General features: G+C 35.3%; 1 protein-coding gene across 1 annotated transcript in view; it reads left to right on the top strand.

The window, feature by feature from the left end:
• Positions 1-13891, top strand: part of LOC149540568 (uncharacterized) — a 32359-nt gene extending 18468 nt beyond the window's left edge. The window contains exons 3-5 of the mRNA XM_089802713.1: positions 8137-8310; positions 8420-8630; positions 9888-13891. Of these exons, the coding sequence (XP_089658839.1) occupies positions 8137-8310; positions 8420-8630; positions 9888-13891 (4389 nt within the window). The remainder of the gene's footprint in view (positions 1-8136; positions 8311-8419; positions 8631-9887) is intronic.
• Positions 13892-15003: the final 1112 nt, after the last annotated feature.

Genomic DNA, 15003 nt, shown 5'->3' with positions numbered 1-15003 from the left:
ACTTATGTCTTGTCAATTAATTTCCCACACTTCAACTGATCGTCTACACAAATGTACATTTGTCACCTTCTCTTTAATTTAAACCCGTCAATTTGATTACAAGATGCCCTTTCATTGAACTAAGCATATGATGCCATCTTAGGGTTTTTTGGGTACTAGGTAATTTTTCTCTTTATGTTGCTAGGCTTCCCATTTTATTAGTTTTTTAAACTTCCAATGGGTTTGCTTCACATTTCTTCTTAATCACTATTTTTTTTGTCATCTGCATTTGTTGATGTTTCAATTGGTTTGAAAATTTGTTACAATGTTTAACAAATTTTGAATTTAATTGTGTAAAGAATTATTTTGTTATTAGAATGCAAGAGAGCTAAGGAGTTTAAAAAAACAATTCCTTCATCCAAGCACTAAAATCAAGATCAACAAGTAGCGAACAAATTGTAACATAAAAGCATTCATTTTTTGGCCTGAAAGTAATAGGAAAAGTTGGTTTATTCAATCATTACTTTGATGTACTTATTTTTCTTCTAGTTCTGATTTATTTACATGTAATTACAAGAAGGGCAAGATTTTTTATTTTGTTGATTTTAGAATTAGATTTCTTGTTTTGACTGTAAAGCATTTCATTCAATGCAAGCATGAATACAAGAACATAGAAAATAAGGGTTTCCTTTCATGTAAAGTCACTCTAACCCGAAATTCCACTTTAATCATTCATCTATGACATCTTTGGATTTTTTTCACCAGTATGTAGTCTTTCAATGGAACACATGCTTGTCAAAGTCCCTAATGTGCTTGCCCATTCTCACGGCTCGGGTGATATTCTTAGCTTGCATGTTCAAACATTCTGTGCACAGTCATGATTGTGGACCAAAAATTCTGAACCAAACCATTTTGTTTTTTGTTTTTTGACAAAAATCAATTGATTATCTTGATGAATCATGATGAAAAGGGTCTTTGGGAATGATGAGTTTGGTTCCTATATGGAGTAAGAGTTGGTCTTTGGAGAATAGACCAACAATAGGTGATCTAAAGAAAAGGGCTAATGTTCTTTTTTTCAACCTTCATGCACATTGAAGATAAAATGAAACAAATCTATGTAAGGATTTTTTAAATGTTGATGAAACAATTCAAGTGAAAATTGTAGAATTGTGTTGAAGTCTCTACACTTGGCCATATGTTTTAAAAATACCATCAACCAGAAATTGAAATTGATTCTCATGAGCAACACTATGCCAAAAAAATTAAAATAATTTTTAAAAAGAAAAGTTTAAATTACAAAATCCAATTTCACTATAAGTCATAGATTTCAAAATATTCATAACATTGACCTTCATAAATATATTAATTTTATTCTTGAAGATATACTTGACGTTTGTTGGATTTGCAGTGAAAAAGAGTCTGAAACCTGTGGGGCTCACCTTGAATGTGGTCATTTGCATTGTAGGTCTATGGTCCACAACATCATTGTTTGAAGGGTCCTCCTCCACTTCCTCTTCTGCCAACAATTTTTTTAAAAATATTTCAGCATTGTGATGACCTTATCCAATGGAACGACATTGGACAACGAACATTTTTGTCACATGTTTGTCTCCATTATGATGGATAAATCCAATAAATATTCATTGCACCCGTGGCACTACTATTGCAAACTGTCACAATCATGACACCAACTATGACGGATAACTATCAACCTTTGAGCAAGGGCATTGCATTTATGACAACATAGTGAAAATGTTAGACGTCATAATTGTAATGGTTGCATGTTGCAATTATGACAATGTGACGATGAACTCTTGGCCTTGGCCTCTGCCAAATTGTGATAGATTATTTTGTCCCAATTACGACGGATAAGCTTTCTATCATAATTTGTGATGCCAAAAGTCTAACGCCCATCTGACGGGAGCCAATTCTTTGTATTTTTTGTTGGGTGACAGGAGGCCATCGCAATTGTGATGGCCTACCATTGTAATTTAGGTCCAAATATAGTAGTGAGGGGAGCCGATGGGCGATTCTGTCACTCAGGTGACAATTGGATGTCACAATTGCTATGGTTTTCCATTGCAAAATGACCCCAAATGTCGCAATGCCCTTTTAGATTTCAACTCATTCTTCTAAAGTTCATTCTTAGATCTTAGATTTACAATCTCCACATCTTTCCTATCAGGTTCTTGATTTGCACTTAGCAATTGATTGAGCATACCAAATTTCTTATGTGTGAGTTTTTGCACATCAGATATTCTTTCATCAAGTCTTGTGGTCATTTCCCTCTTGTCTTCATTAACCATTGTCTTATCTCTGTTAACTTTATTTTTCCGTTCAGTCACTTCACACAATATTACTAATTGGATTTCATGCTCTCTCTTTAGTCCTCTTATCACATCATTTGACGTATTATTCATTTCCAATAGATTTTCTATTGTTGCATCACTTTCAATGGAATTTCCATTATCAATTATACCTTCGATGTCTTCTTCTTGATATTGATTGTCATTCTACAAGATTTTCATCTCCTTTTTCTTTAAGGATTTCTTCAATTCCTTCATTGCTACTTCAAGTTGCTGCAGTGCAAGTTGTATATCAAGCTTATGATTTTCAAATGATCTTTCTCAAGTTATAAGCCTCCATATCCAAGATCTTGACTCTCAAGTGGTTAGACTTCTCCTAAGAGAACAAAGCTCTGATACCAATTGTTGGAAGTCTATTGGGTAAGTTATATACTAAGAGTGGGGGGGTAAGGGGGTGAAGCAGGGTCTATAAAACTTTTAACCTTTGAAATAATTATCAAATATGATAACTTCACCATAAAACCCTTATCTCAACAATATCATAAATCACATAAACATTTACTGCAATGGCGTATTAGATCTAACAACTAATCTCATGCATAAACATGAATGTAAATGATCAACACTTAACAGAAAGATTTGGTAACCCTAAAACCCTCCAAGGTGAAGGTAAAACTGGGTTGGGGATGACACCCACAAATCTTCACTATTGCAACAATAAAGTTTGCATGTTAGGGCTAAAAGTTTGATCGCTTCTAATGATCTACCATGTAAGGGGTTTTCCTTGTTAAGAGCTTACAAGACTTATTTAGACTACCTTAATTAAAGGATTTAAAGCTTACAACTAAGTAAGCACTCTGTTAGGAGATTTACATAGGTCTGTTAGGACCACTTTGATAAGAGATTTACCCTAAAACACTTGCTAGAATGTATTAGTACCTGATCCTTCAATTTTCACTTCAAATGTTGATTACAGATCCCCTCTTTCCAATCTCTTATTTGATCTCCAATTTGATATATTACCATTCTTCCCTTCACTGAGATATGCTCGATCACTCTGTTTGGTTCACCTTAAAACTTCTCTTCAATCATTCAAACTCACATAAATGCACACCATATGAAAATAGGGTTTGCATCTTCCTTTCATAACCAATTGGAGAAGGTTCTAGATCAAGATCAATGATCCAAATTTCTCCCTTTGGCCACTTAAACCTTCTATTTTTTGATTGGTTAATCACCTTACATAGTGATTAATGATCCCCAAAAAATGTGTAATCATCTCCTTGAATTACTCCTTAATCATTAAAACATGCATCAAGTCAGCCAAAAATGGTTTACCTTAGTATTTGTGAAATTCCAAACAAATATATTGATACTGGCTTACTTGGCACATGAACACTCTAACGCTCGGTCATAAATAATCTTCATGTTATCCCTCAACTTTTGTATGCTTGGCACTTATTGTATAACTCAACATGAACTAACTTTCTATAGCTTGATATATATTGTCTTTTCTCTCACTCAACATGCATAGACTTCTTTCTCACCCAACATGCATAGGAGTACTCAACGACCATAGAATTGCTCAACAATAACAACTGGTTGACTTTAACTGGAATATGAACAAGTCTATATGCATAACTCAACCTTCATAGGATGGCTCAGTTGTAGCAATGACTAACCAACTCTTCCAAATAAATGACAATATGAACAAGTCTATATGCATAACTCAGCCTTCATAGGATGGCTCAGTTGTAACAATGACTACCAACTCTTCCAAATAAATGACTAAGTGTTTGACACTAATAGAAAACACACCTTAGGGATCAACACTATGATTACTTTGAATTTGATGAAGAAATATTTGATAAGTGTGATTATCCTAAGAAGAAGACATAGGGAATCGACATAATTTTGGATAACAGAGTTAGTAAAAGCACCTAAGGAAAACATTACAAAGAATACTTAGTCAAATGGAGAATAAACTAGTTGAATACAATTCTTGGATTTCTCAAGCTGAGTTAGATCTTTATGATACTTCTCAAAACATCAGTGCTTCCTAATGTGGACATCAGTTTTTATTTACCCTAGGTGTCTGATGCAGGAGCATCTTGGGCTCTTTGGCAATCTTGCATCAACAAAAAACATTTCATGTTTATTTATTCATGGAATGACCCTTTCTATTCATGTTTTTTCTTTATGCAAAGTTGACTTCTTGATATGGACCTATCATGGATCCTTTGCCTATGTTCATGAAACTTAATGTGATCATTTGTGGGTGTTATCCTTTTTCTTTACTTGTGGCATTTTTTTTCCTAGTAGCTCGAGTGACATGTAGTGTTGGCTTCTATGAGGTTATGTTTGATATCAAGGCTTTCCATAGCCTTTAGGATCTCTTCTTGGATCATGTGTGGACTTATCTTTGTCCCCACATATGTTATTTTTCTTAATTATAAGGTTGTTGATTCCTAATTTGGGGGAGGGCCTATATTTTGTAATAATCCACCTAACAAGATGACTTCTAGGCTTGTTGGCTATATAATTTGAGATCTAGGATTAGGAAAGTAGGAAAGAAGGAAGATAGAAGGAAGATAATAAGATTTATCTTTGTAATCCTGAGCTTCTATGATCACATATTGTAATTTGAATGTATATTGTTGCAGTTGGGTAGGACTTATGCCTGGAATATTGAAAAAAGATTGTCTTACCATATATGCATTGAATTCAATTTTTTTTTTTGTGGTTACTCCAAAACATTGGAATCCATGTGTAACTCTAGCAAGCGTAGCTTGGGAGTGTCTATTTTAGACCCCTTGTCATTGTGTCAAAAATAAAAATGCACTAAATTTAATGATTTGTTAAAAAAAAAAAGATTTCAAACTTATCCTTATTAATAAATCAACCAGATACTTGCACATAGTCATTTAGAAGTTAGTTAATACATATAGCTTCCTCTATTGAGCCTTCCCATAAAGCATCATGTTATCCACAAACTACTAGTGAGTTATGGGATCCACCTCATTGGTAATCTCAATGCCCTTAATATTGCCTAGAATTTTGGCTTGAGTAAATGATCTTCCTAAGGCTTCAACCATGATAATAAAGAGGAAGGGCAAGATAGGGTCACCTTGATGAAGTCCCCTTGAGATATCAAAGAAACCTTTAGGAGTCCCATTAATTAAAACATACATCTTGGGAGTAGAAAGATATTCAAAAAGTAAGTTAAGCCACTATTTTAAAACTGAATTCATTAAATGTTAATGAGATTTTTAAAATGAAAATGAAGAGCCATTAATTAACACATCTACTAATATATTTATAAATTAAAAGTATATCTACTAACTAACTATATTAACACCAAAATGTGTAGCATATTAACTAAAGACTTATTAAATATCTTATTATTTATTTAACTACTTAATATATATTAAAGAACATTTTAAATAATATTTTTATAAATTATTTAAAATATAAATTGTAAACTATTAATAGTTAGGAGGAGAGAGTGAGAAAATGGGTAGACAGTCAAAGATAATAGGTAGAAATACATAGTAATTAGTTAGTTACAAACTTTTATTCTTCTCTCATAATCTCACGATAAAGTGACAAGTGGGAGTGGGGAGTAACGAGGGAGAGAAAATGGGGAGTTGTGGGCAAATGACATATACCTAAAGAAAGAGGATAATTAGGGAGGGAAGGAGATTACAATATGGTGGAGGATGGATGAGATAGAGTCAAAGAGAATAGTTAGGAGGAAAGAGTGAGAAAATGTGTAGAGGGTGAAAGATAATAGGTAAAAATACATTGTAATTGGCAATAAGAGATTATTGGATGGGGGGAAGATAGGTGAAGGAGAGAATGGGGAGGGGAGAGATGAGGTAGATGGTGAGAAGGATTATGTGGAAAATAAGGTGGAGAGAGAGAGAGAGAGAGAGAGAGAGAGAGAGAGAGAGAGAGAGAGTAGTAGTAGTATATGGAGAGAGTGAAGAGTGAATAGCTAGGATGAGCGAGTAAGAAAATGTGTAGAGGGTGAATGATAAGAGGTTGAAATACATAGTAATTAGTTGGAAGAGATTATTGGATAGGTGGAAGAAATGTGAAGGAGATAAGGGGAAGGGGAGAGATGAGAAGGATTATGAGGAAAGATATAATGTAGAGGGGGCGGGCGAGGGGGTGGTGTTACAATATGGTGGAGGATGGATGGCACCGAATGAAAGTGAATGATTAGAAGTTGGAAAGAGAGAAAAGAGGGAGTGGGTGAAAGATAAGAGGTAGATAGTAATTAGTGGGAATAGATTATTTGAGGGGAGGAGAGAAGAGATGATTTTAGGAGAGGAGAGACAAGTGAAGGAGAGAAGAGGAAGGGGAAAGATGAGGTAGAGAGAGAGAGATGACGAGGAAGGATATGAGTTGGACAATGTGGAGTTATGGACAAATGACATATTCCTAAATAAACAAGATTGTGTGTTTGTGTGTGTGTGTGTGATTACTTGGTGGACATGTGAGATAGATTGGGAAAAAGGGGATAGAGTAATACAAATGAGGTAGAGTAAGAGGGAAATAGATGGTGAGAGAATATGATAACTGTTATTTTTGGCTTATTTAAACCATGCATTCACACCAAATAGAACCTTAACATTAACAAGGAATACATATATATAATAGTGAAAGCTTAGTCTTCACCAAAAGATTAAAACAAATCGAGCCCAAATCATTCTCATGCACACATCGAATTACTCTTAAGTACTAAAATAAAACCTTTCTCTAGACTTAACTAAAAATTAAACATAACCCTGAACCAAACTCTATTGAATGCAAACCCTAATAAAACCAAACAAAATTAAGTCATAACACTAAACAAAATTAAACCCTATTCGTAAACCATATAAAGCACAAGCTAAACCTAACCATCAACCCAAACATAACATTAAAAATATATATATATATTATCCTCACCATAAACCAAATCTTATCATAACATGAACATAAATTTTAATTGATCAAAAGATGGGTGTTATATAATATAGCAAAATTATATTATATGATAAATTATAAAATTTAATTATTAGGACTTATTCATCCTAATGCTACCATATATAGAGAGCACAGCAAGAGAGACTTTTATTTACTTGAAAGAATATTTCCATGTCACAAATTAAAGTCCTAATATCTCTGGGCTTTCTATATATATATATATATATATTATAATCATCATTGTGATATTAAAGACTTACACTTGTAAAACTTGAATTCGTAAAAAAAATTATTGTAACTTCACTAACATATCACGGACACGTTCAGAAATTTTAACTTAAACTGAACAATTTATGAAAGTATTGATCTGGCAAATTAAATTGATCAGCTGACAGGAAATAAGTTAGAAAGAATGTGCGCATTAATTAAAATTAACGCTAGGAATGTACGAAGTACTATGACGTATACTCTCTTTACGTGCGAGGGGCAAGGATATACTCCTGAGTTAATGGGTGTTTTGAGAAAAACATCCACAGACAGCCCTACAGAATACCCTGAGCGTTTGATAAGTCGTTTTTAAAAGAATACAACAATGTTTTGAATCTCTATAAAATTGTCTATTTTTAATCTACTGTAGAAATTAATGCATACGATTTCATGAATGAATTTTAAGGTGCTTGGTTTATGTTTCTATGCTTTGCTTGCTGAAAGAGCATAAGGTCTGGGATTTCATGATGTTAAATTGACCAGAGTGCTACCATTGCAGAACACACACACACACATATATAGATCATATTTTCTTGGGTTTAATAGGACTTTGAATTCTGTAATGATATATTTTGCCTAATTTGTTGGGTTAATAGGACTTTGAATTCAGCACTTAGCAATGATGACTCCCAGCCCCAGAGAGCATATTGAAGAGATAAGAAGAAACAAGTTTTCCATTGGTGGAGAAGACAATCCTCTCACTGAAGATCTTCATCATGCTGTTAGAAATCTCTCGGCAGAACTCTATACCAAGGATGTTCATTTTCTCATGGAGCTCATTCAGGTAGCTTTCTGGGTGATATAATTCAAGCTGTTTCTTCTTTTAAAATTTAAATTGTCTATTTGTTTTTTGGTATGCAAAATTGAAGCTTTGGTTGTTTGTGATATGGCAGAATGCAGAGGACAATGAGTATGAAGCTGATGGTAAACCATCATTGGAATTTGTGGTAACGAGCAGAGATGTGACTGGTGTGGGTGCCCCTGCTACTCTCTTGGTGTTCAACAATGAGAAGGGCTTCACTCCCAGAAACATTGAATCCCTCTGCAGTGTTGGAAGATCCACCAAGAAGGGTAAAAGACAGGGAGGTTACATTGGAGAAAAAGGTACCTTCTCTTGTGCCTTTAAAATGCTCTGTTTACTGGGTATAAGATTTATCGTGCTCTACTTATATCAGGTTCTCTTTTAAAGCTTTTACCACGTGAATGATTGAGATCATTCTTCAGAATGATTTTTGTGCGGTTTATGTAGACATGCAGCGCTCGCTCTGTTTTACAAGTGCATGTGATCTTACACTTTGAAAAACTAGCTTTTATATGGTTCCAAATGTTTACATCGTTACAGGTTGTGAACTGAAATCTAGTTTTCTTGTATTTTCTACAATGGATAACACGGTGAGATTCTTATACTAAGTTTATAGTTTCCCCTGCAACTTAGGGTTACATGTTCAACAATGTAACCTTACCTAGTTTTTAAGCAAAAACAGGGTATTACACATACTATTAGTGATTCAACAATGTAACCCTAAGGAAAAGCTCCTGCAATGTTTTGTGAAATGAGGAACTTTTCGGTCATTATTTTGCATTTGGTTAAATGGTAATTAGGACTCGCTCTGAAATGCAAGTTCAAAGTTATATGGGTTAGTTTGTAATCCCACTGCATTTGTATCGATTTTACTTTGTCATTGTACATGCAATTGACTTGCATATATGAAGATTTTTACATTTTCGTGCAATGGAAAAAAATTAAGTGGTTGTCATGGCAGGGAGAGTTCATCTCTTTCTATTTGGTGTCGCTATTTATTCCTCCTTTTCTTAAATGTTAGTGTATCCTTTGTCACATCACTGTTAATCTCTGGTACTATTTTCAATGTATCTATCAAAGGATACAATTTAGTTATGCTAGTCTGAACTCTAGAGGGACAGGAAAGACAAACTGTGTAGATCGTGTTAATTTGGAAAGGATTTCGAATAGATTTTAAAGTCCCACTTCTTTTCTTTTCTGAATATGTGAGCTATTTTAGGATATCTAACCCGTGAGCTTGAGTCTTCTGTTTGTGATTTAAACGTTTGATAGCACGGAATGAATTACTTTTGTAGCTTTACTATTTTAGCAGGGTGTTGAATTAATTTGGGGTCTTCACTTAGCTTTCTAAGTTTGTCAGGTTCTAAAGCATTTTTATTCATTTGTTTTCATGATACATAGCTGGAAACCATCATCCATTATATTGGTTATTCTTTTAAATTGTAAGTTAAATTTACATCATGAAAAGGTTACATATTAATTTGCTTACAATGAATTGTGAATTTCTATATTCCCCTTCTAATTGCTCTGAAAAAATATTATTCTCTTTAAAATCTCAGGAATTGGATTCAAGAGTGTTTTCTTGATAACAAAACAGCCTTATATTTTCAGCAATGGATACAAAATTCGATTCAATGAAATCCCTCCACCTGAGGTCAGAATTGGGTATATAGTTCCAGAGTGGATTGATAAGCCGAAAATTGAAGATCTGAAAAGAATATATAGTAGTCAATGTGAGGGTGAGCTTCCCAATACCATTATAATTCTCCCTTTACGCTCCGAGAAGGTGAAAGATGTGAAGGAACAGCTTGCTAACATTCATCCAGAAGTCATTTTGTTCATGTCCAAAATTAAAAGACTTTCTGTTCATGAAGATGGCGAAAATCAAAATCCCCGAGTGAATGCAGTCTCGGTGTCCCAGGAAATAGCATTTCAGAATGTGAAAAATGAGGGAAGTGAGTCATTTATCCTCCATCTATCGGCACAGGAAGATGATAAATCCAGTGGAGAATGCAGTTATTACATGTGGAGACAACGATTTCGAGTGAAATCAGACAACAGGGTAGAGGAGAGAGGAGAAATTGCCAATTGGGTGATAACACTCGCTTTTCCACGTGAAGATCGAGTAACCACAGGCAACAGAGTAGGTGCTGGCATTTATGCATTTCTGCCCACAGAAATAGTCACTGGATTTCCCTTCATAATTCAAGCAGATTTTTTGTTGGCATCCTCGAGGGAAAGTATACTTTGGGACAACAAGTGGAATCAAGGAATACTTGACTGTATTCCCTCAGCATTTTGTCAAGCTTTTCTGTCTCTTGTGAAAAGTGTGAGATGGGCTCATCCCTCTGCCAGATCATATTGCTTCAGGTACCTACCCATTAATATTCCCTCTTGTTTACAACTAAGACGAATTCGGAAAAGAATCCAAACCAAGCTCAAGTCAGAAAAGGTCATCTTATGTGAACCTGAAAATGACTATTGCATGCCCATTCAAGCTCACAAGATACTTCCAGGCTTTAGAAATATATTGGAAGAGGCAACCGAAGAAGGCATAGAAAAGCCCAGTGCCCTATGGTCTACTGGAGTATTCATAGTACACTCATGTCTTGACAACTCAAGTTTAAAATTCTTGGGAGTGGACTATGTACTTGATGACTGGTACTCCACATGTATCCAAAGTACCCCCGGTTGGCTTGGACATCTCTCTGAATACTTATATGTAAAACTCCTTTGCTTTATTGCTGAGCATTGGAGCAAAGGAATTCCAAGCTCTCTCCAACAGGTACCTCTTTTTAAGTTTGACAATGGCTTCTATGGTGTGGGGTGGGCAAGCTTGTCCGATATATCTTCTAATAGAAGCAAAATATACTTTTCATCAGGAGAAAAAGATATCAAATGGTTAACGAGGTGGAACAAAAGGTTGGGTAGTGCTCCACATTACAAATTCATGCCAAATGCAACACAGATGGCCATGAAGAGTTTGGGCTATTTGGAAAAGTCAAGATTGCAGGAATGGCTAGATCGATGTGCTAAGATCGCTGAACTTTCTGTTTCAAGTTATAGTAAGCAGCTTTTAAAAGAAGCAAAGGCGTCTAGAAGTAAACAATTCATAATCCTCGTGGCTCAGTTTCTTCATTTTTCATTTGACGGTGTTTATATTGATTCAATACAGACGCTTACTTTGTGCAAGGAGTTGCCTGTAGTTAGTGATTCGGGCCCCATAGTAAGTAGTTGCAAAGCAAAACTTGTGCCTGCATCAATTGGCAAGTGGCACAAGCTAATAGGATACAATCCATGGGTTGCAGAAGGGATTGTTGCAATGTCACTTGATTATCTGAATGCAAATTACATGAAAACAGATGGCTTTGAACTTGAGTTGTTTATGAGAGATGGGCTTGGAGCAGTGGACATTCCCAAGCTAAACCCCCCCGATGCTCCATTGCCTACAGTTTCCTCTCCCATCAGAGAAGATCAAGTTTTTCTTCTTTTAGAGTGGATTCAGTATTTGACAGGGGTCTGTAATGAGTTACTGCCCAACAGATTTCAAAGTAGTATCATGGAAGGAAAATGGCTAAGAACACATCGAGGGTATGAGTCTCCAAGAAAATCATTTTTGTACAATACCAAATGGTCATTGGCTGGTGTAAAGTTAAACGACCTTCCTTTTATAGAGTGTACATTCTACAAGAGGAACATGAATGAATTCAAGAATGCCCTCCAACAGATTGGTGTGATTGTTGAATTTTCACTGGGATGTGAAATAGTTGCCAAAATAATCCAAATTCATTCAGATTTTGAAGTCATAACAAGGCTTTACAAATATCTTCACCATTGCCATTGGCGACCTAGTTTCTTCAGCTCTCACAAAATCTGGATTCCACACGGTGGTGGGCTTGCAGGTGAGTGGATGGATCCAAAAATGTGTGTAATCCATGATGACAATGGCCTCTTCTATGGAAGGTTACAAATCCTGGAGAGCGTTAATGAAGATGCTCTACTTCCCTTTTTCTCTAGCTATCTTGGTGTGTCTCTGCATCCCAGGATTGAGGACTACTGTAATTTGTGGCTGGACTGGATAATGAGTAATCATGTAGTAACTGAGGCCGAATGCTGTTCAGTTTGGAGAAATATTCTAAAGCACTGGGGTGTATCCCTTTCAGCTATACAAAGACTGTTACAAAAGCAAGTTCTAAAGTTTCCAGCTCACACAAGCAGTGGACAAATCCAATTATGCGTGCCCAATGAAACCTTCATTCCTGATGACCTTTCGTTGAAAGAGTTGTTCAGAAGAGCTTCTACAAAGATCAAATTTGCATGGCATCCAAATCCTTCAGATCCCGAGTTACCATTGGATTTATTGTTGTCAATGTATGAGACTCTTGGAGCTCAAAAACTATCACAAGTAGTAGAGAAAAAGGAGGTGTCCATTTCAACTGTCATCTATTTGCACAGGCTTCCAGTAGGAGAAGGTCTGTTCAAAAAAGGTCTGTATATGATTATCCTTGGATATCTTGCATATCCATCATTCAAATTATCAGCAGATAGAAGGCATCAAATCGTTAGAGATCTTTTGGAGTCTATAGCTTGTGAAGCTGATAAACCCTTTGCAGTTATGTACACTCTGACAATAAGAAATGAAGATGATAAGACGGAGCACATTACAGTAGCTGCACATTCCTGTGTACGTTGGGAAAAAGACATCAAGAGGATTTTGATATTGAAATCTGATCCACACAACCAAAAGGAAAAGATGTGCTTGGCAACTGAATTTGCTGAGGTAGTTTCAAAAGGTCTATTATCGGACAATCCAGATCTTGTTGCAGGTTTATGCGAGCTGTTAAAGGTTGGGTGCATCTTAGGATTTGATACTGATGTAGTTAATGATATGCTCCAGCATAACAACCTCCAAATTTTTAAAGAAGATGAGAGTTTCCTTTCAGGATTTTTTCCTATTGAAGACTCTGTTAGACAATATCAACGAACAGGACATCAGGTATCAGGGAGGAAAAGGTCTGGGACAGCAGCTGGGCAAGCTAGGGCATCACAGAGTTATAAGAAATCAGCTGGGCCAGCTAATTCACCACAAAATTTTAGGACATCAGCTGGGAAATCTACGTCAGCATGGCAATTTTCACCAGATTTTGTGGACGGATGGGAGAATAGATTGCAAATATTTAGGCAAGCAATTGAATACATGAAAGAAGGTTCGCCGAGTTCTTTGAAGATTAAGCTGGTAAGAATGTTATTCCCTTCAGAATCATCTGATAAAGAGAAGCCAGTAAGCGGATCGGGCATTCATCTGATGAAGATAATGGGGGATGCCTGCCTTAAAATGCTCATTGGTTCAGAAGTTCTGGGCGCCAATGAAAGCTGTCAAATGGTGCCATACAAACTAGAAAATTTACTGGGTAATGAAGTTTTAAAAATGGGGAAACGCTTTGACAGAGGCGGAACTACCGAGAAACCTCCACCTGTTGCAGATGGTGTAGAGTGTGATTTTGAGATGCTAAAGGCCGTTGCAGGAGCAGCAGCTTTGAAGTTTTTAAGTGCAAAAGACTAAATTCGCTGGCATTGTCTCCATGTAAATATAAACCTACTCTCCGTGTAAATATAAACCCAGTCTCATGGACATTTAGTGTCAAGAGAATGTTCAACAACAACATGTGGATCCTTTTCTTCATAAATTTTCTGTAGAGTTTTTGAAGATTTGAAAAGTGCATTTGATCCCAATGTCGTGCATCTGATTTGCAGTTTTGTAGTAAGTTAATGATTAGATATTATTCCCACAGCTAAAAGGCATCGAAGCCCTAAACAATGCAAAGAAACACATTAGTTTTTGTCAGATGGTGCCATTTACATTGCGGTTCATCTTAAGCAGAATCGGAGAATGTAAAGAAGCATAGAAATTTTTGTCCAGGGTTACCATCGATAAATATGTTGATGTAAAAGCGCAGCAGCTGTGTGTCAAATAAGCAGATCAGAGGATGCATGATGCAAAAATGGTGTTACATTTATTATATTAATGCAAGGAACAGGGGTTATCATTTTGTCAATCCCTTTCAGATTCTTCAAAATGTTAGGGCTTTGCACATACTTAAACTTACAAACAATAAATGTTCATTAAGTTTGAGAATCAAATATTTAATATTCATAATCATAATTATAAATGAAGGCCTTTGAGCTGAAGTTTATAATCGATGGTTGAAAACGCAAGAGAGCATTGCAAGATGATTAATGAAATCAGAGCCAATTACAAAATTAAATTATATAGTGATATTACGAAATTAAATTAACAATTAATTAAGCATTTCTCCCACTCTGAGCAGATATCAGATTTATATTGAATTTGATTTACGTATTATATTCTTTTCAATCAACTATTAAACTAAAATCATCAAAAACATTTTTTTCCCTAACATTCTCACACAACTCTAAATAAATATTTTAGTTACATAGTGCAAGAGCTGCAGGAGTAGTTGGGGGGAAGGGTTAAGACATTAATTGTTGATTTCAATCTAACAAGTCAAATTATGCGTAGAGTATAGATTGTTTAAAAGATAAATTTATAACTTCTTTTTCTCTTTTAAGAATAATTAGTAGTTGGTAGTATTTTATTTAATAATAAAGTAACAAACTATTTTTGGATTTATCAAAATTAAATTATAATATTTT

This window comes from Cupressus sempervirens, chromosome 9, assembly GCF_028749045.1.
Source record: "Cupressus sempervirens isolate cs-2001-9-10 chromosome 9, ASM2874904v1, whole genome shotgun sequence".
NCBI classification, from domain to species: domain Eukaryota; kingdom Viridiplantae; phylum Streptophyta; class Pinopsida; order Cupressales; family Cupressaceae; genus Cupressus; species Cupressus sempervirens.
The sequence above is the reverse complement of the archived record's forward strand: the minus strand, read 5'-3'. Positions and strand labels throughout refer to the sequence as shown.